Genomic DNA, 23,763 nt, shown 5'->3' with positions numbered 1-23,763 from the left:
CACGGTCCTCTCTCGCAGGCATATAGGACCAGCTTAGGACGGCATCTTGGTCAGCATGAATGAGTTGGGATGAAGGGCCTGTTTCCGGCGCTGTACAACTCTTTCATTCTGTGAACAATTACAAGATTTGGGTTCACTATTGAAGGAGGATTTGCTGATATGTTTCCAAGTCCGGGTTGAGTGTGACTAGGAGGGGAACCTGCAGTGGTGGTGCTCGCCTGTGGTGGCTTGACCTTTACGGCTGAGGTGGTGGGTTTGGGAGAGGATGTCAGGAGTACCCGACAGTTTAATAAGGTCATAAGATCATAAGTGATAGGAGTAGAATTAGGCCATTCGGCCTCTCAAGTCTACTCCGCCATTCAATCATGACTGATTGATCTCACCCTCCCAACCCCATTCTTCTGCTTTCTTCCCATAACCTCTGACACCTGTACTAATCATCTATCTATCTCTGCCTTAAAAATATCAACTGACGTCCTCCACAGCCTTCTGTGGCAAAGAATTCCACAGATTCACCGCCCTCTGACTAAAGAAATGTCTCCTCATCTCCTTCTTAAAGGAACGTCCTTTAATTCTGAGGCTATGACCTCTAGTCCCAGACTCTCCCACTAGTGGAAACATCCTCTCCACATCCACTCCATCCAAGCCTTTTACTATTCTGTATGTTTCAATGATGACCCCCCCCTCTCATTCTTCTAAACTCCAGCGAGTACAGGCCCGGTGCCGACAAACGCTCGCCATGGGTTAAAGACTTAGTACAGTTAAACTAAACTAGAATTCTTTCAGTTTCAGAAAGAACTGCAGATGCTGGAAAAATTGAAGGTAGAAAAAAAATGCTGGAGAAACTCAGCGGGTGAGGCAGCATCTATGGAGAGAAGGAATAGGCGACGTTCCGAGTTGAGATCAGGCACTTTTAGACTGTATGTAAACCTCCCGTGAAAATATGACATTTCCTGTGGGGAACAAGCCTCTGATCTATGTTTCTAGCCCCAGGAAATGGCCAAGATGAGTTAATCATCTGTGATGATCCCGCGATTTTGGTGGAGTGGATCTCTGCAATGTTAATGCCATTGAATATCGGAATTAGGTAGTTAACCTCGCTCTGGTGGAGGTTTAGTTTGGTTTAGAGATACAGCACAGAAACAGGCCCTTCAGCCCACCTTGATTTGGCAATGAGTTGCTGATTCTTCATCGCCACGGGGTCTAGAATGTCCACCTTCATTCATGATACTGCAGTAGTTCAGGAAGTCAGCAAAAATAAAACCAAAAGGCCTGCAGATGGTGGAAAGCTAAAATAAAAACCGAAAATGCTGGAAACACTTACAGTAGCTGGTCAGGCTGCAAATGTAGGAAGAGAAACAGTTTCAATTGTTCAATTCGAAGACCCTTAGACAGAACTGGGAATGACAATTGCCCTTTGTTAAGCTGCAGAGAGGGTGGGGAAGAGGCCTGTGCCTGATGGGGCAAAACCAAGGGTATGATAGGGACTAATGTGAGCTGTCTCCATCTCTTGTGGCAAGTCTTTTAGTTTTGGGCTATGTTTAGTTTAGAGATACAGCGCAGAAGCAGGCCCTTCGGCCCACCGAGTCCGCACTGACCAGCAATCCCCGCACACTAACACAATACAACACACACTAGGGACAATTTACACAGACACCAAGCCAATTAACCAACAAACTTGTACGCCTTTGGAGTGTGGGAGGAAATCGAAGAACTTGGAGCCACGCGGTCACGGGGAGAACGTACAAACTTCGTGCAGACAGCATCCTTAGTCGGGATCGAACCTGGGTCTCCAGCGCTGTAAGGCAGCAACTTTGCGCCACCATGTCGCCCGGGTGTTTAAATTTCGAGCTTAAAGTCCGAGATAGGTCATGATGTTCTCAAACTCAACATTCGCAAGACCAATTGCACCTCCCACCATATCTTTATTCTTGCAACCTTTCTCTCTGTTCCTTTGACCCACATCGTCTCAACCAAATATTTTCTATTCCTAATAAATATCCTTTTGACCTTGCACTGGGTTTTGGATCTCAAATCTCCAAAGGACAGATCTGGGTTTCCAGGTGTAGAGAAAACTCCAAAGGACAGATCTGGGAGATCTGAACAAATCAATGATGTAAATGTTCCCTGGTGAACACCTCTTACTGAATCTAATTTGTTGAAAGTATGGTTTTAATTAGTTTACCACAGCCACACGATGATTTGAATGAAGCTCAATCTGGGACCACAAACAACACTCTTTCGGTTTAGTTCATTGTCACATGTACCGAGGTACAGTGAAAAGCTTTTGTTGTGTGCCATGCAGTCGGTTGAAAGACAATACATGATCACAATCGAACCATTTACAGTGTATAGATACATGATGAGGGAATATCGTTTAGTGCAAAGTAATAGCCCTGTCCCACTGTACGAGTTCATTCCAAGAGCTCTCCCGAGTTTAAAAAAAAAATCAAACTCGTGGTAAGCACGGAGAATGAATGTAGCGGGTACGTCGGAGCTCGGGGACGTCTCTTAGCGGCTCGTAACGCTAGCGGCAGGTACTCGGGAAACGCAGTAAGTTCGGTAAGACTCGTGAAGATTTTTCAACGTGTTGAAAAATGTCCACGAGAGCCCCGAGTACCGACGAGCGGCCATTACCGTAAATCTCCGAGTTCGAATCAGGGTAAACTCGGGAAAACTCTTGAATGAACTCATACAGTGGGACAGGGGTTTAAAGCCGGCAAAGTCTGATCAAGGATAGTCCGAGGGTCACCATTTTTGGAAATGCTGCTTAATGGCATTACACTCCAAAACCAAAAGTGATCACAAATATTGGACCTATCTGTTCATTTTTAATAGAGAATCATTGTGTGTAATAATGGAAATGGTAATTCCATGCTGTATCTGGCAGTAAACCAGATGTAGTCAGACTGGAATAGCGACTTCACTAAAATAATTGATTTTGATGGCAGATTTCCTCATCTCAGTCCTAAATGGCCTACCCCTTATTGTTAAACTGTGACCCCTGGTTCTGGGCTCCCCCAACATCGGGAACATTTTTCCTGAACCGAGTCTGTCCAATCCCTTAAAGTATATTATATGTTTCTATAAGATCCCGTCTCATCTCTTACGGACGAGGCAAGCCTAGCTGCATGCTAACGTCTACTGGATCTCCCAGTTGCTGTTCATATTTACCTCCCCTTCCCATTCTCGCACTGACCTTTCTGTCCCGGGGCTGCCACTGTTATCGGAGTGAGGCCACGTTCAAACTGGAGAAACAGCACCTCTTATTCCACTTGGGCAGCTTGCAATGGGATGAATGGCGTACTCCAACTTCAAGTAATACTCCTATTTCTTTCCCATGCACCCCAGGTGCACTCCATGATGCTCCAACATCTCCCATCTTCTCCCATCTTCTCCCAACCCCTACGTCCCAGCTGCCCAGCACCTTTGTCTACACATCTCGCATCCCCCAAGTCCTCCAGCTCCATCTTATTCCCCCTCGTTCCACTCCACCCTGTCCTTTCCCACCCACATCCCTCCCTCCATACATTTCACTCCTCTCCTTATCTAACACCATTTTGTCTCTATTTCACCTCTAACGTTTGTCACTTTCTCTGCCCATCTGCTACACACACACACACACACACACACACACACACACACACACACACACACACACACACACACACACACACACACACACACACACACACACACACACCACCCCCCCCCCCCCCCCCCCCCTCACTGATTCGACCTCTCACTTGATTTGTCCTGACCCCAACTCTTTTCAGACTTTCTCCTACCTTGCTCCCAACAGCGTGAAGAAGGGAGACACAAAAAGCTGGAGTAACTCAGCGGGTCAGGCAGCATCTCTGGAGAGAAGGAATGGGCGACGTTTTGGCTCGAGACCCTTCATCAGCCTGAAGAAGGGGTGGGAGTTTGCAACCTTCACTTGGTCCGCCCTGTTTCGATGAATGCAATCAACCCGGCGCGCACAATCAAATAAAACAAGGTGTCCTACAACTTTTGGCTGTGCACGCAATACGCAAGAAGAAGAAGAAGAAGTCTGAAGAAGGGTCTCAACCGGAAACGTCGCCCATTCCTTCTCTCCAGAGATGCTGCCTGACCCGCTGAGTTACTCCAGCATTTTGTGTCTACCTTCGATATTAATCCAGCATCTGCAGTTCTTTCTTACACATTATGAAGAAGGGTCCTGACCTGAAATGTCATCTGTCGATTCTCTTCCCAGCTGCTGTATGGCCTGCTGAGCTCCCCAGTGCTGTGTCTTGATCGAGATTCAGGCACCTGCAGTTTTTTGTGTCACTTGTTTTAATTTACATTCTCCTATAAATGCAACATTTGCATTGTTTTTCAGGTGTGTGGCAAAGTGGAATCTGCTGGATATCATTTTAGTAGCCTTGTATTTTCAGTTTCGCTGCCACCACAGCTCTTGGTTAGAGAGGTGAGTGTTCCAGTATCTCATTTTTAAACTGAATTGTTCTGTTGAATGAAATGTGTATCTTAATATTTTGCTTTACTTGATAAATATCTCTGCCATGATCTACGTCAATCAGTCTATCTAGCTAATTATAATCTTTTGTTTTTCCCATGTTTTTTGATTTCATCTCATGTTAGAGTCACAGAGTGATACAGTGTGGAAACAGGCCCTTCGGCCCAACTTGCCCACACCGGCCAACATGTCCCAGCTACACAAGTCCCACCTGCCTGCACTTGGTCCATATCCCTCCAAACCTGTCCTATCCATGTACCCGTCTAACTGCTTCTTAAACGTTGGGATAGTCCCAGCCTCAACTGGCAGCTTGTTCCATACACCCACCATGTGTGAAAAGGTTACCCCTCAGATTCCTATTAAATCTTTTACCCTTCACCTTAAGCCTATGTCCTCTGGTCCTCGATTCGCCTACTCTGGGCAGGAGATTATGAGCGTCTACCCGATCTATTCCTCTCATGATTTAATACATGATGTATAGACTTTTTTTAAAGTGACGACAGTGGACTTGGTTCCTCCTCTGCTTTTGGACAACAGATGATTTGGAACTAAGTTTACCAAATTATATTTCAGTTTCTCATGTCCTTTCACCCGTAGCTGTTGAGGTTTTTCTTCCTAAAGCAAATAGCAAAAGCAAACTCTCTACTCTCTAGAATTTAGGAGATTGAGAGGGGATCTTATAGAAACTTACAAAATTCTTAAGGGGTTGGACAGGCTAGATGCAGGAAGATTGTTCCCGATGTTAGGGAAGTCCAGGACAAGGGGTCACAGCTTAAGGATAAGGGGGAAATCCTTTAAAACCGAGATGAGAAGAACTTTTTTCACACAGAGAGTGGTGAATCTCTGGAACTCTCTGCCACAGAGGGTAGTTGAGCCCAGTTCATTGGCTATATTTAAGAGGGAGTTAGATGTGGCCCTTGTGGCTAAGGGGATCAGGGGGTATGGAGAGAAGGCAGGTACGGGATACTGAGTTGGATGATCAGCCATGATCATATTGAATGGCGGTGCAGGCTCGAAGGGCCAAATGGCCTACTCCTGCACCTAATTTCTATGTTTCTATGTTTCTATGATCAAATCAAAAAATGTAGCACAGTTAAAACCATGACTTAAATCAACAACTGTTCTTCTTTGCATACATAAACTTGTACATGCATATATAAATTTGCAGTTTTATAAGTCTTTTTTGATATTTGCCGGGTTTAAATGTGAGCAAAGTGAACAATGCTGACACATAAGAATATGCTGGTTTGCTACTGTGTCCTTGTGTCAGAATTGTGCATTACTTGAGTCAGATGTAAATCTGCATTAAACTGTAGCTAAATATTTTAACCTTAATCACTCACCTTCCCAGTGTGAAATTCCTTGTAGCTGCTATCCCTACATTGTGTTTGAAATTAACTGTTTAGTGTACGGAAAGTGCTTGGCTACATTTTCCAATCCATTAAAGTCATGTTGTAAATGCCGTCGCTAAAACTTATAGGTAAGTTTGAACGCATCTGAAACGTAGTATGGGGCAGATTTGAAAAGACCTTGGAGATAATGCTGCAAAAAATCGTCATTTTCTGTTTTTATTTCATTTATTTTCGTACCATTATTTTTATTCGCATTTAATTCAAGAGGGCGATTTCATTAGTTTTATTAACATTTTTATTAGTATTAATTTCAAGGGGGCTAGAATACAAAAACAGGGATGAAATGCTGAGGCAAATGTGGTCAGGCCACATTTGGAGCATTGTGACCAATTTTGGGCACCATATCTGAGGAAGGATGCGCTGGCTCTGGAGAGGGTCCAGAGGGGGTTTACGAGAATGATTCCAGAAATGAGTGGGTTAAGATATGAGCGGCACTAGGCCTGCACTCGCTTGAGTTTAGAAGAATCAGGGTGGACTTCATTGAATCTTACCAAATAGTGAAAGGATTAGACAGTGGATGTGGAGAGGATGTTTCCATGAGTGGGAAAGTAGGACTAGAGGTCATAGCCTCAGAATTGAAGGATGTTCCTTTAGGAAGGAGATGAAGAACAGTTTCTTGTCAGAGGATGGCGAATCTATGTAATAATTTGCCACAGAAGGCTGTGGAGACCAAGTCAATGGATATTTTTAAGGCAGAAATAGATAGATTCTTGATTAGTGTGGGTGTCGGAGTTATGGGGAGAAGGCAGGAGAATGGGTTAGGAGGGAGAGATAGATAAGCCATGATTGAATGGCGGAGTAGACGTGATGGGCCGAATGGCCTCATTCTGTTCCTATCACATGATCTTATGACCATATTTCAGATTTCCAGCCTCTGTGGTTTTCTGCTTTAAGGATTTTGTGCTATGTAATGCACAGTTACTGGGCCATTGTCATCACTGTGAGTAATAAGAACATTTAATTATTTTCTTAATTCGCAAGATTCCTATATTTTTAGTGCTGTTATAGAGACTGAATTCTGTGGTGCAGATTATAAATGCATGACTTCAGTTATTCCTACTTCATATCTTATCTCAAACCAGACACTGACTACGGGCTAAATGATACAAAATGCTGGAGTAACTCAGCGGGTCAGGCAGCATCTCTGGATAGAATGAATGGCTGACATTTCGGGTCGAGATCCTTCTTCAGACTAATGGGGCTATCTCACTGTATAAATTAATTCAAGAGTTCTCCCGAGTTTCATCTGATTCGAACTCAGAGAATTACGGTAATAGCCGCTCGTAGGTTCTCGGGGCTCTCGTGGACATTTTTCGACATGTTGAAAAATCTTCATGAGTCTTCCCGAGCTTACCGCGTTTCCCGAGTACCTGCCGTTAGCGTTACGAGCCGTCCCGAGCTCCGACGTACCCGCTACGTACATTCTACGCGCTTCCACGAGTTTGATTTTTTTAAAACTTGGCTCTTGGGTGAACTCGTACAGTGGGCCAGGCCCATAAGGCCCATAGGCTGGTGCAAACATACCACTGAGGTGCATAAAATATTTAATTAAAAACTCAGGAAAATTTATAATGTGCTGGACTGAAAGTGCACAGTTTCATTGCTTGTAGAGTTTGCAATGTTTGTGTATCTTGTCTTCATCAGCAGGCCTCTTGGTGGGATTCTTGCATTAACATATTAAGCAATCTCATGATTGCAATCAGCATGAAAGAATACAGCCTTCTGGTGAGGTAAATTTATGATTTTGGCAAGGTTAGTGAAAGGACAGTGCATTTCATCAAGGAATTTATAAAATATATTTTATGCAGATTATTAGAATACACAAAAATTAATATGTTATCATTTTACCAGCATTTTTTCCCTTTGCGATTTAGAACCCAGGGGGACCATTAAAAGGCTGAGGAGAATTTTATAATTTTACTTAAGTCTAAAATTATTACCGGATTAATTGTTGTTTCTGGGCAAATCATTTTTCCATTCTATAAGTATGAGTGTAATAACTAATTTCAGCCCTTCTAGCTAGTTCCTCCGTTAGTTTGATTCTTGGGATGGCAGGATATGCTCCCATAACTTTGTCCAGGGATATTGTGCAAGATTCCCGAGGATAATCCTGGAGATTTATTGTAATTAATGTTTCCCTTTTTAATTGTATAGTGTGAGCGTTGTTCATCAACAGTTTTGCCAAGTTCAGCTCTCTGTTAAATTAGATAAAAATTAAAGTATTGTCAAGGCACACTCTCGTCAGCAGCGGCCTTCCCGGTCTGCGTTTTTATTAGGTTTCTATGTAGTTTTTGTTATTTTTTGTTGGGGTGTGTGTGGAGGGGGTAACTTTTAAATCTCTCCCTGCATTTATCACCTCACCGTCGCGGAGCTGGCCGAGTCCGGAGCGGTGGAGGAGCGCTGCTGCTGCTGCGGCCCGACCTCTGGAGATTCGGAGGCTGCAACTGCGGGTCTGGCGGACGGCGGCACCGGGAGCCCACGGGTCCCTGGAGGGAGACCGCTTTTCAGGGCTCCCCCGGAAACTTCTCCCGCCCGAGTTGCAGGGTTGAAGAGCTCCTGGAGTGGGGCCTGACATCACCGCCCCGCGCGGCTTGGAATGGCCGCGGGACTCTGCGAGCGCACGCCGGGGGCTCTAACATCAAGAACCCGGTGTGCGACCTCGCACCACCCAGTGTGGCTTTAATGGCCGTGGGACAATCGCCATCGCCAGCCGGGGGCTTGACTTTGTCTGATAGTGTGGAGAGATACGTTGTTTGGCCTTCCATCACAGTGTGATGGATGTTTATGCCAAATTATGCTTGTGTCTTGGGTCTATTTGTTTGTAATGTATGGCAGCAGAAACGTCATTTTGTTTGGACCTAAACGGGTCCAAATGACAAATAAATTGAATATTGAATCTTGAATCTTGAATCTTGTTGTCCTGAAACCATATTACATGTAATACCAGGTCTATCCAGTAGGAGACAGCAATGCATGTGTTTTTTGTAATTTTAAAATGCGGCTGATTTAATTAATCCATTTAATTACTTGTATCCACACAGTTCTGTATAAAATGAGTCTGGTATAAACATACACAATTAGTTTTTATATTGCTTTTATCTGTAGCTACAATAATCCATGTATCATTAATGTAAAAACATCCCAGGGAACTTCATAAAAGAGTTCTCAAAGAGAGTTAGTGCTGAGCTACAGCAAGATATAAGGGCAGATGACTAAAAGCTTTGTGGCATAGTTAGATTTTGAGGATTTTCCTTAAAATGAAAGGGATATGGAGAGGCTTGGGAATTCCTGAGTCTCGATTTAACCAACAGCCTTCAAACCAGAAGTCAATAGATTCAGGGATCTTCTGGGTCAATTATGCCAAACAAGTTTAGTGCAGAGAAGTAGCGCAGAGGTAAAAGATCAGACGTGATCTTATTCCTGTCATGCTGCCTGCTGCTAGTTCTTCTAATATAGGTCAGTGCGCAGAGGGATAGAGGATGAATAGTTTATAGGTGGGATCAGGGTCAAACATGGGCAAATGGGAGCAGCAGAGATGGACACTTTGGTGAGCATGGACAATTTGGGCTGAAGGGCCTCTCTGTGCTTTATGACTATGACAATTTTCTGTGAGTTAGGAAATAAGCAACAGCATTTTGAGCTGCATATTTACAAATGGTTGAACAATGGAATAGACAATAGGTGTAGGAGTAGGCCATTCGGCCCTTTGAGCCAGCACCGCCATTCAATATGATCATGGCTGATCACCCCCAATCAGTACCCCCCCCCGTTCCTGCCTTCTCCCCATATCCCCTGACTCCGCTATCTTTAAAAGCCCTATTTAGCTCTCCCTTAAAAGTACCCAGAGAACCAGCCTCCACTGCCCTTTGAGGCAGAGAATTCCACAGACTCAGAACTCTCAACATGTTGGCATATTGAGGCCAAAGTTAACATCAGGGGTGTGAAGAGTGGTTAATTTTGAGATTTATCATGAGAGGAATAGATCGGGTAGATGCACAGAATCTCTTGCCCAGAGTAGGGGAATGGGTTTAAGGTGAAAGGGAAAAGATTTAATAGGAGTCTGAAGGGTAACTTTTTCATACAATGGGTGGTGGGTGTATGGAACAAGCTGCCAGAGGAGGTAGTTGAATCTGGGACTATCCCAACGTTTAAGAAACAGACAGGTAGATGGATCGGACAAGTTTGGGGGGATTTGGACCAAACGTGGGGTGGTGGGACTAATGTAGCTGGGACATGTTGGCCAGTTGGGATGAAAGGCCCGTTTACACACTGTATCACTCTATGACTCTGACTTCCCAGTGTGAGGTTTTGAGTCGGCGATGAGAATGTTGATTGTTGCAAGAACTGATCATGGTTTCAGTCATTGCAACATAAGTTGAGAGGAAATATCTGCTCATCCCGTACGGGATATTGAACAAACAGCCCAACATTTGAATGAGTTGAGAGAGCTGGGTGTAATCAGCACATGGGTACAGCCTGCCGCTGGCTGATGTTAAATAGCTGCAGGCTGGCAGAAAATCGGTGGTTGGTGATGGAGGTGGCAAGAACGGATTATTGGATGTAATGAGATAGCATTCCTAATGAAGTTATGTTTTTAAATTTAGTGCGTAGTTTTTTTTGTTCCTGAATAAAATGTTATAAATAAAATTGCAATGAAACGCTTTTAGCCCAATTGGGAATTATTATTCTTCGTCCCTCTACCCCAAAATGCATACTTTTTCTTGCAAAGGAACAGGTGTGTGATATATCGCATGTGTCTGCACCCTGTGGATGTTGTGATGGGGTCCAAGAGTCTTGCTTGAAAATGCAAGACGTATTTGTGCATGGACTTAGGAGATAGTTCCCTGGCCCATCAAGCATGCACTGCCATTCAACACAATCAGGTCTGGATAGAGTGAATGTGGAGAGGATATTCCTAATAGTGGGAGAGTCCAGGACCAGAGGCCATGGCCTCAGAATAATAGGACGTACCTTTGGAAAGGAGATGAGGGGGAATTTCTTCAGCCAGAGGGTGGCGAATCTGGGGAATTCATTGCCACAGACGGCTGTGGAAGCCAAGTCAATGGATATTTTTAAGGCGGAGATTAACAGAATTTTGATTAGTCAGTGTGTCAGGGGTTTTGGGGAGAAGGCAGGAGAATGGGGTTAGGAGGGAGAGATAGATCAGCCACGATTGAATGGCGGAGTAGACTTGACGGGCCGAATGGCCTAATTTTGCTCCTTTCACTGATTTGTGCCAGACGACAGCTCCTCTTTTTATAGTCCTTGAATTCTCTGATCTTTTGAAAATGTATATACCTTCTCCTTGCACTGATCTAGTCCACACAGCCATCTGAGATGGAAACCTCCGGAGAAGGAATTCATATCTTTTATTATGTCCTATTCATGACCATGAAAGGAGACTTGACCACGAAAGGAAACATCCCAACATCTGTGCGATGTTGCCCTCTTTTATGTGTTTCAGTGGGACAGCCCTTGTAAAAATGGAAGTGTTTACCATCATATGCAGGAAGATTGCTCCCGATGTTGGGGAAGTTCAGGACAAGGGGTCACAGCTTAAGGATAAGGGGGAAATCCTTTAAAACCGAGATGAGAAGAACTTTTTTCACACGGAGAGTGGTGAATCTCTGGAACTCTCTGCCGCAGAGGGTAGTCGAGGCCAGTTCATTGGCTATATTTAAGAGGGAGTTAGATGTGGCCCTTGTGGCTAAGGGGGTCAGAGGGTATGGAGAGAAGGCAGGTACGGGATACTGAGTTGGATGATCAGCCATGATCATATTGAATGGCGGTGCAGGCTCGAAGGGCCAAATGGCCTTCTCCTGCACCTAATTTCTATGTTTCTATATGTTAGTACACCAGTGCCTGTCATTGGGGTAGCGGAAAAAACTCTTTTGCTGCTGCCCGATTATCTTGCGCCTGACCTGTAGTTTCTTAATGCTGGCAGTGACTGTCAAAGGGAAATATGCAAGTGTTTCAGAATCAAACACTGACTACAATCATTCTTTTGTGAGGGGAGGGAAAAAATCACGGTGTCAGCAACATTTCACATGTTCGCAAAGGAAAAGTGTTAATTGTAACTAGAACTGTAAACATTCTAAAGACGATTGTTCAAGGCTGTGTCGTGTAAAGGGGATTTCTAAACTTCTTGTAAGAGCTGGTTGTGGAATTTAAACTGCTGCATAACAAATATTGTGTTCACTTCCTCACTTGTTAGTCTAGTGGGCTGCACTTCTGAGGACTGTAACTTTATCTCTTGTGATGATGTGCTTAGACAATCACGTAAGGCAGGAAATGTTACCCCATTTTTTTTTAAACTGTTTACGCTTTTCTCTTTTATCTTTGGGTGTGGTAACATACCTATTAGCATGCCACTTGGTTGCTGGTAAAACAGGAAGCTGGGTAAGTAATCATTGCAGGAAATTTTTGTTTTTTTGCTCTCTCTGCAATTAACAGTATTTGCCACTGCTTTCATTTTCAACAATGCTATTAATTGAAATTAAAAACAAAAACTCTTCTGTGTTCAGTTTCGGTCACCTTGCTATAGGAAAGATGCCAATTAAGTTGGAAAGAGTGCAGAGAAGACTTGCGTGGATGTTGCCAGGACCTGAGTTACAGCAGAGAGACTGGGCAGATGTGGATTTTGTACATTGGACCATAGGAGACTGAGGGGAAAATCACAAGGGGCACAGAGACGGTGAATGCACAGAGTCTTTTTCCCCAGAATTGAGGAATCAAGAACTAATGGACGTATATTTAAGTTGAGAGGAGACAGATTTAATAGGAATCTGAGGGGCAATTTCCTCATTCAGAGGGTGGTATGTACATGGAACAAGTTGCTAAAGGAAGTGATTGATGCAGATACAATAACATTGAAAGGACATTGGGAATGGTACATAAATCGGAAAGGTTCAGAGAGATATGAATGAAATGTGGGCAGATGGAATTAGTTTAGATGGGGCATCTTGGTTGGCATGATCTAGATGGGCCAAAAGGTCTGTTTCAATCTGTGTTGTGATTTTTGTGAAATTGAATCTTATAAAATATTTGATTTTGTTTTTTATCAATTATTTAATTTTTATTTTTTTATATTTAATTCCCACCCTGCACTTTCTCATCTCTAATATTTGTAATCTCATGTAAACCAGTAAGAAAAGGAATTTGACATAACTTAATTTTCCTAATTCAGGTATTTAATTTTGCTTTTAACTAGTTACCTTGATTAGAAAGGCTCGGCATTGCATAATATTTGTTTAAAAAACAGGTTTGCAGTTAGTTGAAATAAAAATGTGGATTTGCACCTGATCCCCTTTTCCCATTATCCCAGAAGCTAGGAAGAATTGATGAGAAAGAACCTTTGAATAAAATGTTTATTCAGTTCGAGAACTTGATTAATTTGAATGAAACACAAAAATTCAGAGGAAACTCAGCAGGTCAGGCAATATCTGTGTAGGGAATGGACATGACGTTTTTGGTCGAGGCTCTTCTTCCGACTGATGGAGTTGGGCTGCGGGAAGGGGGAATGGAGGAGGGTTGGGGAGAGGACGGAAAGCAGGCAAATGCTAGGTGGATATGGTGAGGGGGGTTGATTAGCAGATGTGTGGGTACAGAGACAAATGCTAGAGGTGACAAATGAAAAGGAGACAAAAGTTTGAGAAATAAGAGGAGGAGTGAAATGTTAGGCTGGAAGATGGGATATGGGTGGAAGAGACAGGGTGAGGGAACATAGGGGATACAAGGAAATAGTTTTGTTTATTGTCACGTGTACCAACATACGGTGAAAAACGTTTGTAGCGTGCTAGGCAGTCATATAAGGGTCAATGGTTGTGGGAAAGAAAACAAACAATGCCAGCATTTATCTCAAGACGGTTTGTATACAAAAACAGGGATGTAATGTTGAGGCTCTATAAGGTGCTGGTAAGGCCGCATTTGGAATATTGTGAGCAATTGTGAGGATGGATGTGCTGGCTCTGGGGAGAGTCCAGAGAAGGTTTACAGGAATGATTCCAGGAATGAGTAGGTTAACTTACGATGAACGTTTGTCTTTGCTGGACCTGTACTTGCTGGAGTTTAGGAGAATGAGGGAGGACCTCATTGGAACATGCGGAATAGTGAAAGGCTTAGATAGAGTAGATGTAGAGAGGATGTTTCCACTAGTGGAAGAGTCTTGGACTAGAGGTTTTAGCTTCAGAATTCAAGGACGTTCTTTCAGCTGTTCGGCAGCTGTGGCAGGGCTTGGACGCCATCACCCTCCACATGGCGGCACGGTGGTGCAGCGGTAGAGTTGCTGCCTTCCAGCGCTTTCGGCGCCAGAGACCTGGGTTTGATCCCAGTTAAGGGTGCTGTCTGTACAGAGTTTGTACGGTCTCCCCTGACCGCGTGGGTTTTCTCTGAGATCTCCGGTTTCCTCCCACACTCCAAAGACGTGCAGGTTTGTAGACTAATTGGCTTGGTATAAATGTAAATTGTCCCGAGTGTGTGTAGGATAGTGTTAATGTTCGGGGATCGCTGGTTGGTGCGGACTCGGTGGGCCAACACGGCCTGTTTCCGCGCTGTATCTCTAAACTAAACTAAAGACAAAAGCAAATGACAGCAAGGCATGGTCGAACTCAATGTGTCCGTGCATGCTTTAATCGGGTAAACACCGATTTGTCTTCTCGGCCCATCATAGGCCTCCCATGGCATTGTAAACTCAATCACCGAGGCTGATGACAAAAGATCCTTCAGGTGGGGTGAACCCTCAAAGTATCTGGACCTGTTGGTCTACCTGCATGGATCAACTCGTTGGAGTTTTTGTTGACATCTTCAAACCTCATTACTGGGGTCTGCGATTCCCATCTGCTTTAAAAGTGCATTAATAATACCGGCGTGCCCAAGAAGAGTAAGGTGACATGCCTCAATGACCACCAACTGGTGGCATTAACTTCCATGGTGATGAAGTACTTTGAGAGGTTGCGTATGGCACATATTCAATTCAATTCAATTCAATTCAATTCAATTTATTTGTCATTTGGACCCCTTGAGGTCCAAACAAAAAAACAAAATGACGTTTCTGCAGTTTTTGCAGACGTTTCTACATTACAAACAAATAGACCCAAGACAGAACATAATTTACATAAACATCCATCACATTGCTGTGATGGAAGGCCAAAAAACTTATCTCTCCACTGCACTCCCCCCCCCCCCCCCCCCCCCCCCCCCCCCCCCCCCCCCCCCGATGTCAGAGTCAAAGTCAAAGCCCCCGGCTGGCGATGGCGATTGTCCCGCGGCCATTAAGCCACGCCGGGTGATGCAAGGTCGCACACCGGGTTCTTGATGTTAGAGCCCCCGGCATGCGCTCGCAGAGTCCCGCGGCCATTCCAAGCCGCGCGGGGCGGTGATGTCAAGCCCCGCTCAACTCCTACCTTCTCCAAATACATCGTCTTTTCTCTATTCTCCTCACAATGTTTATGTCTTGCCTCGCTTACACTTCCTAACTGTCATATTATTAACTGCTTTACTTGAGTAGCTGTCAACTATTTTTCAGAAGGTGTGAAGGAGAGAGGGTGATAATAATTAGCTTATCCATTCTTACTCACCATTTTAACACTTGTTGACACCTTTAGTCTGATGAGAACAGCACTAGGGGGCGCTGTACGATGGCTGCCTCGCCAACGGTCTGTCTTGTCTTTTTCCTTCTTTGTGTTTTTAGTTTGTTGTAAAATGCATGTTTTAGTTCATCTTTAGTTTTGTATTATGTGAGGGGCGTCTTATGATACTTTGAATATGCATTCCAATTAATTTTTTTAATACCATTTTCACAGTGATTGCATAAGCTTGCATTACATTAATACTGATCAGGAGGCTTGGATAACTGTTGGATAACTACTCTCATGGCTTCAGTTCAGAATTCTTGAGTGTATTCTGATTGCTATGCAATCCTAATCATGTATCTTCTCTAATTTGAAATATTAGCTACTGGTATTTCTGAGTTGAAATTGGCTGCCTCCTTTAGATATAATCTTTGTAACGGGGCCGACTTTACTCTGCAAAAACCTAACTGTCTATCGCTTCAGTCTCATAAATAAAATCTCGCCTTAAGGCATTTGCATCAGTTCTATTCAATCAGGTTTGATGTAAGTGTTGCTAGCAGGAGCTGAAGCCAGGTAATCTCAGTTCTCCAAGTTCTCTCGTAACTTTGGTCTTTCCGTGCTTTTTGCACCCAAACAATAGAATTAACAAGACTTGAGTGAAATTCCAGCATCATGATATACCTCTGTTTGACAGGCAACAAGGAAGTTTCTTAACAAAGGGTGATATTTTACAAATAAAAGAGGTTTTTAAGTGGATAACCCACCCTCTGCTTTCTGAAGAACTGGGTGTTCCTGTGGATGCCAAGGTATTATAATCTCTGAAATGTCAGATTTGGCAAATGTTCAAAGTGTTTAGAATGTGAAAATGCAGTGAAATATGTTGCAAAAGTTGAATAGCTGAACTTGAACTGTTGGACTTAAATCTGATCAACTTGCTGAGGTCTATGGTAATAGAATAATTGAGCTATGCAGTTTTTCAAAAGAAAAATGAGTGTAAATGAAATGATATGCTTTCAGTAATATTTTAAATATATGACTAAATTGGCTTTTTATATTTGATCTAATGATTATCATATTGGAACAATAATAAGACTATCGGTTATAAAGAATATTTTATGCTTAATGACAACTTGTTTTTTTCAATAATTAGAGCTTATTTGAAGTGAGTGTGGTCTTTGCTCATCCTGAAACAGATGGGGATTGCCATTTTCTGTAAGTTGCCTTATTTGTAATTTTTCCTGCATGTTGCTCAACACATGTATTTTATAGTTTATTTAAATGTTTAACACAGCAGAAAATTCACACTGTGCAATTTATTCCACATAAATTACTTTTCTTATTTAAACCTCACGTGGTTCATGTTAAGACCCATAACATTCTGCCATGACTTTTTTGTTGTTGGATTGCTTAAGTTTAGAAAAATGATTTAAGGATATTTTTAAATGGGATATAATACTGTCAAAGCATATATTTGAGTTTCGTTTGGTTTAGTTTTGAGATACAGCGCGGAAACAGGCCCTTCGGCCCACCGAGTCCGCACAAAACAGCGATCCCCGTACATTAACACTACCTACACAAACTAGGGACAATGTAAAGTTATACCAAGCCAATTAACCAACAAACTTGTACGTCTTTGGAGTGTGGGAAGAAACCGGAAATCTCGGAGAAAACCCACGTAGTCACGGGGAGAGCGTACACTCTGTACAGATTGCACCCGTAGTCTGGTTCGAACCCGGGTCTCCGGTGCTGCAAGAGCTGCAAGGCAGCAACTTTACCATCGAGCCATCCCAGACAGGCATGGAATGAATTTAGACAGTCTTAAGAGCGAAGTGAATGGCCGCAAGTCAGCATGATATAACTCCATACTTAGATAGAAATGAACACTAAATAGCTTTGAATTTGGATTTGATAAGAACAAAATAAAGTTGGCTACTGCTGAGATTAGATGATTGACAGATTAAGCAAGAAGAACATCTTTGTCCCATTCCCAAACTGTTGCATTAAAGAGTAAACAACCTCTTGCCTGTGTATTAAAGGCTATAGTGATGTTCGCGACTGATTTGTCAACATGTATGTCTTATATTGATTAATATGACTATTCACAAAAAAATCTTGTCGTTAAATAATTCTGATTGCATAAATTCATGGTGAAAGCAGCTCAGTTGCCTGGAGACCTGAGTGTATAAATTAGCAAATATTCTGATACTTGTATCATCCAGACCAACTGGAATGTTTTAGAGAAGAGGTTCCCAGCACTGGCTACGTTGCCCTCTTAGGGAGGGGTAAGTGCACCAAAGATTTTAGTGATTTCTCGACACTTTACCATTTTTGTTTGGTTTAGTCAGTGGTACAGACAAGGATAAGTCCTGAATCGGTGCTTCCCCACTGGAGACCGCGGCTTCAGGTTGGTGTAGACAGCAGGCCAGCGGTCGAATATTTAAAGTTCCCGCAGCCAGAAGCACTGCAGACCGCAGGGCCGGCTGTAGTCCGCGGGCCAGCGATCGGAGCACTCCTCTCTGTCGTCCCCCGGCAAGGGTTCGCCCGCTCCGCAATGGAAAAAGTCCACGCTGCGCCCGCTGCTGATGCTCCGGGCCCGACTCCAGGAATCCAAGTCGTGAGAGGGGAGGCAGGGAAGCGACATGGAAAAATTTGCCTGAAGTCGCGGTCTGCGGAGCTTCTAACCGCAGGCGCAGCGTGGACTCTCCATCGAGGAGCCTGGAGGGATCGCCGGAGAAGAGCTCCGGCCGCCGGCCTGCGGCCCATAACATCCTGAAGCTGCGGACTCCGGTAGGAAAGTGCCGATTTGGGCACTCTGGGCACTCTAGTGTGTTCGACCGACCACGGGTGAACAAGGGAGGAGGACTGGCTGAACTTTCCCCACAGTGAAGAATGCTGCGGTGGATGTTTGTGTTAAATCTTATTGTGTATTGTGTATTCTTTTTAAGTATATCGCTGCTGGCAAATTCATTTCACTGCATCTTCGGGTGTATGTGACAATTAAAATTTACTTTGACTTTGACGGGTGCCGGCAGTCGCAGAAAAAGTCCGCCAGGCCCATCAGTTCGCAATTTTTATTGCCTCTGGCATTTGTGCTTTGAACGTTTGCTTTATGTATTGTGGAGCAAAAAATAGCAATAAACTTAAAAACTGTAATATTATTAGGATTTTCTAATTGTGCTCTTTGTGCTAATCTAGGGCCACAGTGTGTCGTGACTGCTTCAGACCAACAAAAAACAAGCAGGTAATTCAACATGTCATTTTGTGCAGGAGTAACAGAAGCAACAGTGCATGAAAAGTGCCCGTGGCTCTGAATTTAATGAATCAAGTGACTTATTGTAACCATTTGGTTATAAATGTTACCTCCCCAAAAGTATACCAGAGTGGAAAGTAGATTATTTTGAAAGAGCATGATAATGAACTTGGAACACATTTAATTGTTCGATTATAAGCAGTTTTTTGATAGGACTAGCTTACACTACCTAAGAGGAAGTGCTTCATTTTATAAAGAAAATCCACAGATGTCTATTAATGATTAGAAACTGAATGGAAAAATATCTATAAATATAAAATCTAGCAGTGGGCCTGAAGATTGGGAGATCCAAATAACACAAAATACAGCATAGCATGTAGCAAGAAAGAATAAATAGACACACCCTTTCAATAATAAGACCAAAACTACATGCAACACTCCGTGCAGTCTCTCACCAAACCTCTATGTATCTAGGACTTCTACACATTCATACTCTTATCTCTATATGGCCAACACTCTATTCTTCCTAATTACTTGCAATTAGAATTAGAACTTTAAATGGAACATAGAGTCCCGCTGAGTCACTCCAGCTTTTTGTGTCTACGGGTTTAAGCCAGCATCTGCAGTTTGTTCCTGCACATAGATTTTTGTTGTCTGCATTTAAGTAATTTAATCTTTATTATATGTGAATTGAGCAGCCTTGGGAACGATCGCAGGATAGAGGATGTAATTGCGTTTTTTTCGAGATGGTCTCTGAGAATTTGTGTTCTCTTGAAAATCTCAGTAAGGTGTTTCTTTGGAAAACAGAGTAAATGTGAATTAGACTGATTGCTAAGTCAGGTGACTTGTTAGCAATGTTGTGCTGGAGGTGAACTTGAGGTAATTCATTTAGCCACATCCTCTGCACATGCAGAGGTTCTGAGAACCAATTATAACGGAAGTTTTTCTTTTCAGTCTATTTTCACACGAATGGCAGTGGTAAAAGCTTTGGAGAAGATAAAAGATGATGAGTTCCTTGAGTGAGTATTGGCTGGTTGTTTGTTTGTTGAGTGCGAACGTGAAATTTTATTTTGTATTTCTGAGGAATTGGGGAATTTATACACCAAGGAGATAGCAAAGATAAGTTAATGATGTACATTGAACAATGAACAAGTATTCTGAGGAAAATCCCTGAGACAACTAAAAAACACTTCCACAAATAAGTGGGTTTTCTCCGAGAACTTCACTTTCCTCCCACTCTCCAACGACGTACAGGTATGTAGTTAAAATGGCTTGGTAAATGTAAAAATTGTCCCCTAGTGTGTGTAGGATAGTGTTAAAATGCAGGGATCGCGGGTCGGTGCGGACTAGGTGGGCCGAAGGGTCTGTTTCCGCACTGTTATCTCTAAACTAAACTAAAAAATCAGAAGGATGCAGAGATTTCATTAGTGCAAAGCAGATGAACCCACTCCGTAAATGTTATATTCTTAAAGTTTGCATTAGATGAAAGTTACAGCAGTGGTGCTCGATTACAAGATCATTACAATGTCAACAATTTTCTGAAGGACTGTTGATTAAAGTTGGTGTCATGTTATTTTGACAGCCACCAGTCTTGGTCTGCAGATGGGTCTCGACCCAAAACGTCACCTATTCCTTCTCTCCAGAGACGCTGCCTGTCTCGCTGAGTTACTCCAGCTTTTTGTTTCTATCTTCAGTATTGGTCTGGTAATGACTTTCAGCTAAATCTTGGGGAGACTGAAGCTATTGCCACCAACTCCATTTTCTTGCATTTGATTTTATTCCTTTTATTTGCAACTGCCCACAATCTGTTCAGCAGCTCGCGCTCTAAGATAAATTTCTTTTTTTTTTAAATCACAAAAATCTTGTACATCATCGCCTGATTTTATAAATAGTTTATCATCCTCCTGCCCTCATTCGCCCTGGCATCCAAATTGTTGCTGCTTGCATTTTGTTCTTTACATGATCCACTGCCTCATCATGTCTGTAACTGTAGACCTGATTTAGCACCAGCTCCCTTAAAACACTTTTATCTCTTTAAAACAACCCTAGCCTTTGAACATCCATGCTGGTCATACTCGAGATAGACACAAAATGCTGCAGTAACTCAGCGGGACAGGCAGCATCTCCAGAGAGAAGGAACGGGTGACGTTTCGGGTCAAGACCCTTCTTCAGACTCTCAGGATCGGGATGCATCACAATTTTTCATGGCAACACACGAACCAGCCTCCTCCCCCCCCCTCCTTTCCCATCCACTCCATCCACACTTCATGCCACCTCTAGAAAGCAGCCAACATAATCAAGAACTGTTTGCACCTCAGTCATTCCTATCGGGTAGAAGATATAGCTTCAGAGCACCTTTCACTGGATTCATGACTAGCTTCTTGCCCATCATTATCGGATTATTGAACAGTTTTCTCACAAGCCAAAGGTGTGGTGCCAATCCCCCAGCCAACCTCATTGGACTTCTTTGCACTTCTTTAACCTGCACTTTCTCAGTAGAGGCAACACTATTCTGCTCTCTGTATCCTTTACTCTTTGCACTGCCTGTTGCACTAGTGTATGTTTGATTGTACTCGTGTTTGCTGTCATGTGACTGGATAGCATGCTAAAAGGTTTTTCATTGTATCACAGTCAGATAACTAATAATAATAATAATAATAATAAACTTTATTACGGACTCAAGGTCCAGACAGGGGGCAACATTACATTAAAAATGCATTGCATATCAAATATCATAAATATATATAAAATCATGGTATATCACATAAAAATATCATCATTTATATTTAACAAAAACCCACAATACTTAAATTAAAAATCCAGATTAAAAGATGATCAATGTCCTATAACGAGACAACGATACCAGTGTCTCCACAGCTGGGATTCGTAGTGTCTAACCCTTACAGCTTTTTACAGTCATTCCTGCAAATGCGTGTAGTGCTAACCCTCCTGCAGCTACAAACATATTACTGGCACTACACCATCTAGGTTGCCTTAGCAGTGTTCTCATGGCATCGTTATATGCCACCTTTAGTCTCTGCAAACTTGTCTTTCCATAGTTCGACCACAGGTGCGCAGTGTAGAGTGGTGTGCAGTATGCTCTAAATAGCGACATCTTCACCGCATCTGCACACGCACCAAATTTACGCAAGAAGATATTTGCCTGTACATACAGCATGCGTTGTTGCCTATAAATATCCTCATCATCTGTCATTTGTTCTGTAATAATATGCCCTAGATATTTTATCTTATTACAGACACTAAGATTGTTGTCAGACAATTTAAAAACAGGATATTTTAGGCATTTATCCTCTGGTTCTACAGCACTCTTACTAGCATTATATTTAATGTCATGTTCCACACCATACACGGAACATATAGTAAGGAGCTGCTGGAGACCAATAATAAACCAATACCGATGTCAATATAGATCTCCTTGCCATCTGTGCATCCCAAAACACTTCATCCTCTGCCACTCTTGTCCTACCACTGTGGCTGTGCCTTCACTCTGTCTCTCACTGGAACATTAATCATTCTGCCTCTCCGCTTCTTCTGCCTCGCAACTCCTTTTAAAGCCTTCCTTAAAATGCACCACTATGCAGCTTCATTGGCACAAGCTTCCATTTCTTCTTTCTTTGGCTTGGGTAGTTTCTCTTCCCCCGCTGGTCAAAGAACAGATCAAATGTAATGCACTGGGTGCCCCCAATTTGAAACGTTGTTATCGGTCCTTAGTCTGAAGAAAGGTCTCGACCCGAAACGTCACCTATTCCTTTTCTACAGAGATGCTGCCTGACCCGCTGAGTTACTCCAGCATTTTGTGTCTATCAGTCTTGTGATTATGCCAAGTTGAAAAGCAGACTATGGAGAATGGGAAGAAGGAACAACAATGGAGTGAAAGAGTCCCTAAAGCAGTGCAATTGATTATGGATCTATACCACCGAAGACTCATTTCCTTGCAACCAACACCAATGAAAGGATTAAGCAGCGAAAAGAAAACTAAAATGTTCAGAAATCTGAGAGAAGCTTTCAGTATGGATATTAAAGATATTTTAACGGAAATGGTAGCACGGTGGCACAGCGGTAAAGTTGCTGCCTTACAGCGCTTGCAGCGCCAGAGACACTGGTTCGATCCCGACTACGGGCGCTGTCTGTACGAAGTTTGTACGTTCTGCCCGTGACCACGTGGGTTTTCTCCTGAGATCTGCTGTTTCCTCCCCGGTTCAGGTTTGTAGGTTAATTGGCTTGGTGTAAGTGTAAATTGTCCCTCGTATGTGTAGGGTGGTGTTAATGTGCAGGGATCGCTGTGCGGTGCAGACACGGTGGGCCGAAGGGCCTGTTTCCATGCTGTATCTCTAAACTAAACTAAATAGGAGTTTATATTTGGTGTTACAAAATAATCATTTTAAACAGATACTGTAAAATATTTGCAAATAATCAACGTTGATTTGAATCTGTGCAAAATCCAGGTTACTTTCTAAACTTTCAAGAAAGAACTGCTGATGCTGGAAAAATCCAAGGTAGGCAGAAAATACTGGAGAAACTCAGCGGGTGAGGCAGCATCTATGGAGAGAAGGAATAGACGATGTTTCCGGTCGAGACCCTTCTTCAGACTGATGTCGGGGAGGGGGGGGAAGGTTTACATAGGTGGGGAGGGATTAGACCAGGGGGATAGGATGGAGTTGAGGTATGTGGAAATAAGTTTGATGGGACATGAACAAGCAGAAACAATTGTTCTGCCAGGACAGTTATGTTTGTGGATTTTGGGGAGAAGATAAAATCGGGTTGTGCAGGGCTGGGTTGGAGGCTTGGGTGGGCAGGGAGCCGGAAGTGATGAACGCAATGGTGCTAGTCTGTGGGGTCTACATTTTTTTACCCTCCCCCCGACATCAGTCTGAAGAAGGGTCTCGACCCAAAACGTTGCCAATTCCTTCTCTCCATGGATGCTGCCTGTCCCGCTGAGTTTCTCCAGCATTGTTTGTCTACCTTCTTACTTTCGAAACTGATGTTTGAAATAAGATTGCAAAGTGCCTTATGAGG

General features: G+C 43.1%; 1 protein-coding gene across 2 annotated transcripts in view; it reads left to right on the top strand.

Annotated features, from left to right (window-relative positions):
- Positions 1-23,763, top strand: part of pus10 (pseudouridine synthase 10) — a 60,880-nt gene that overhangs the window by 10,147 nt on the left and 26,970 nt on the right. For both annotated transcript variants that reach the window (XM_055639897.1, XM_055639896.1), the window contains exons 4-9: positions 4,361-4,447; positions 12,272-12,306; positions 16,171-16,282; positions 16,627-16,688; positions 18,672-18,717; positions 19,681-19,745. In XM_055639897.1, coding sequence (XP_055495872.1) covers positions 4,361-4,447; positions 12,272-12,306; positions 16,171-16,282; positions 16,627-16,688; positions 18,672-18,717; positions 19,681-19,745 — 407 coding nt within the window. The remainder of the gene's footprint in view (positions 1-4,360; positions 4,448-12,271; positions 12,307-16,170; positions 16,283-16,626; positions 16,689-18,671; positions 18,718-19,680; positions 19,746-23,763) is intronic.

Source organism: Leucoraja erinacea, chromosome 8, assembly GCF_028641065.1.
Source record: "Leucoraja erinacea ecotype New England chromosome 8, Leri_hhj_1, whole genome shotgun sequence".
Classification (NCBI taxonomy): domain Eukaryota; kingdom Metazoa; phylum Chordata; class Chondrichthyes; order Rajiformes; family Rajidae; genus Leucoraja; species Leucoraja erinaceus.
Note: the sequence above shows the minus strand (reverse complement) of the source record. Positions and strands in the feature narration are given on the sequence as shown.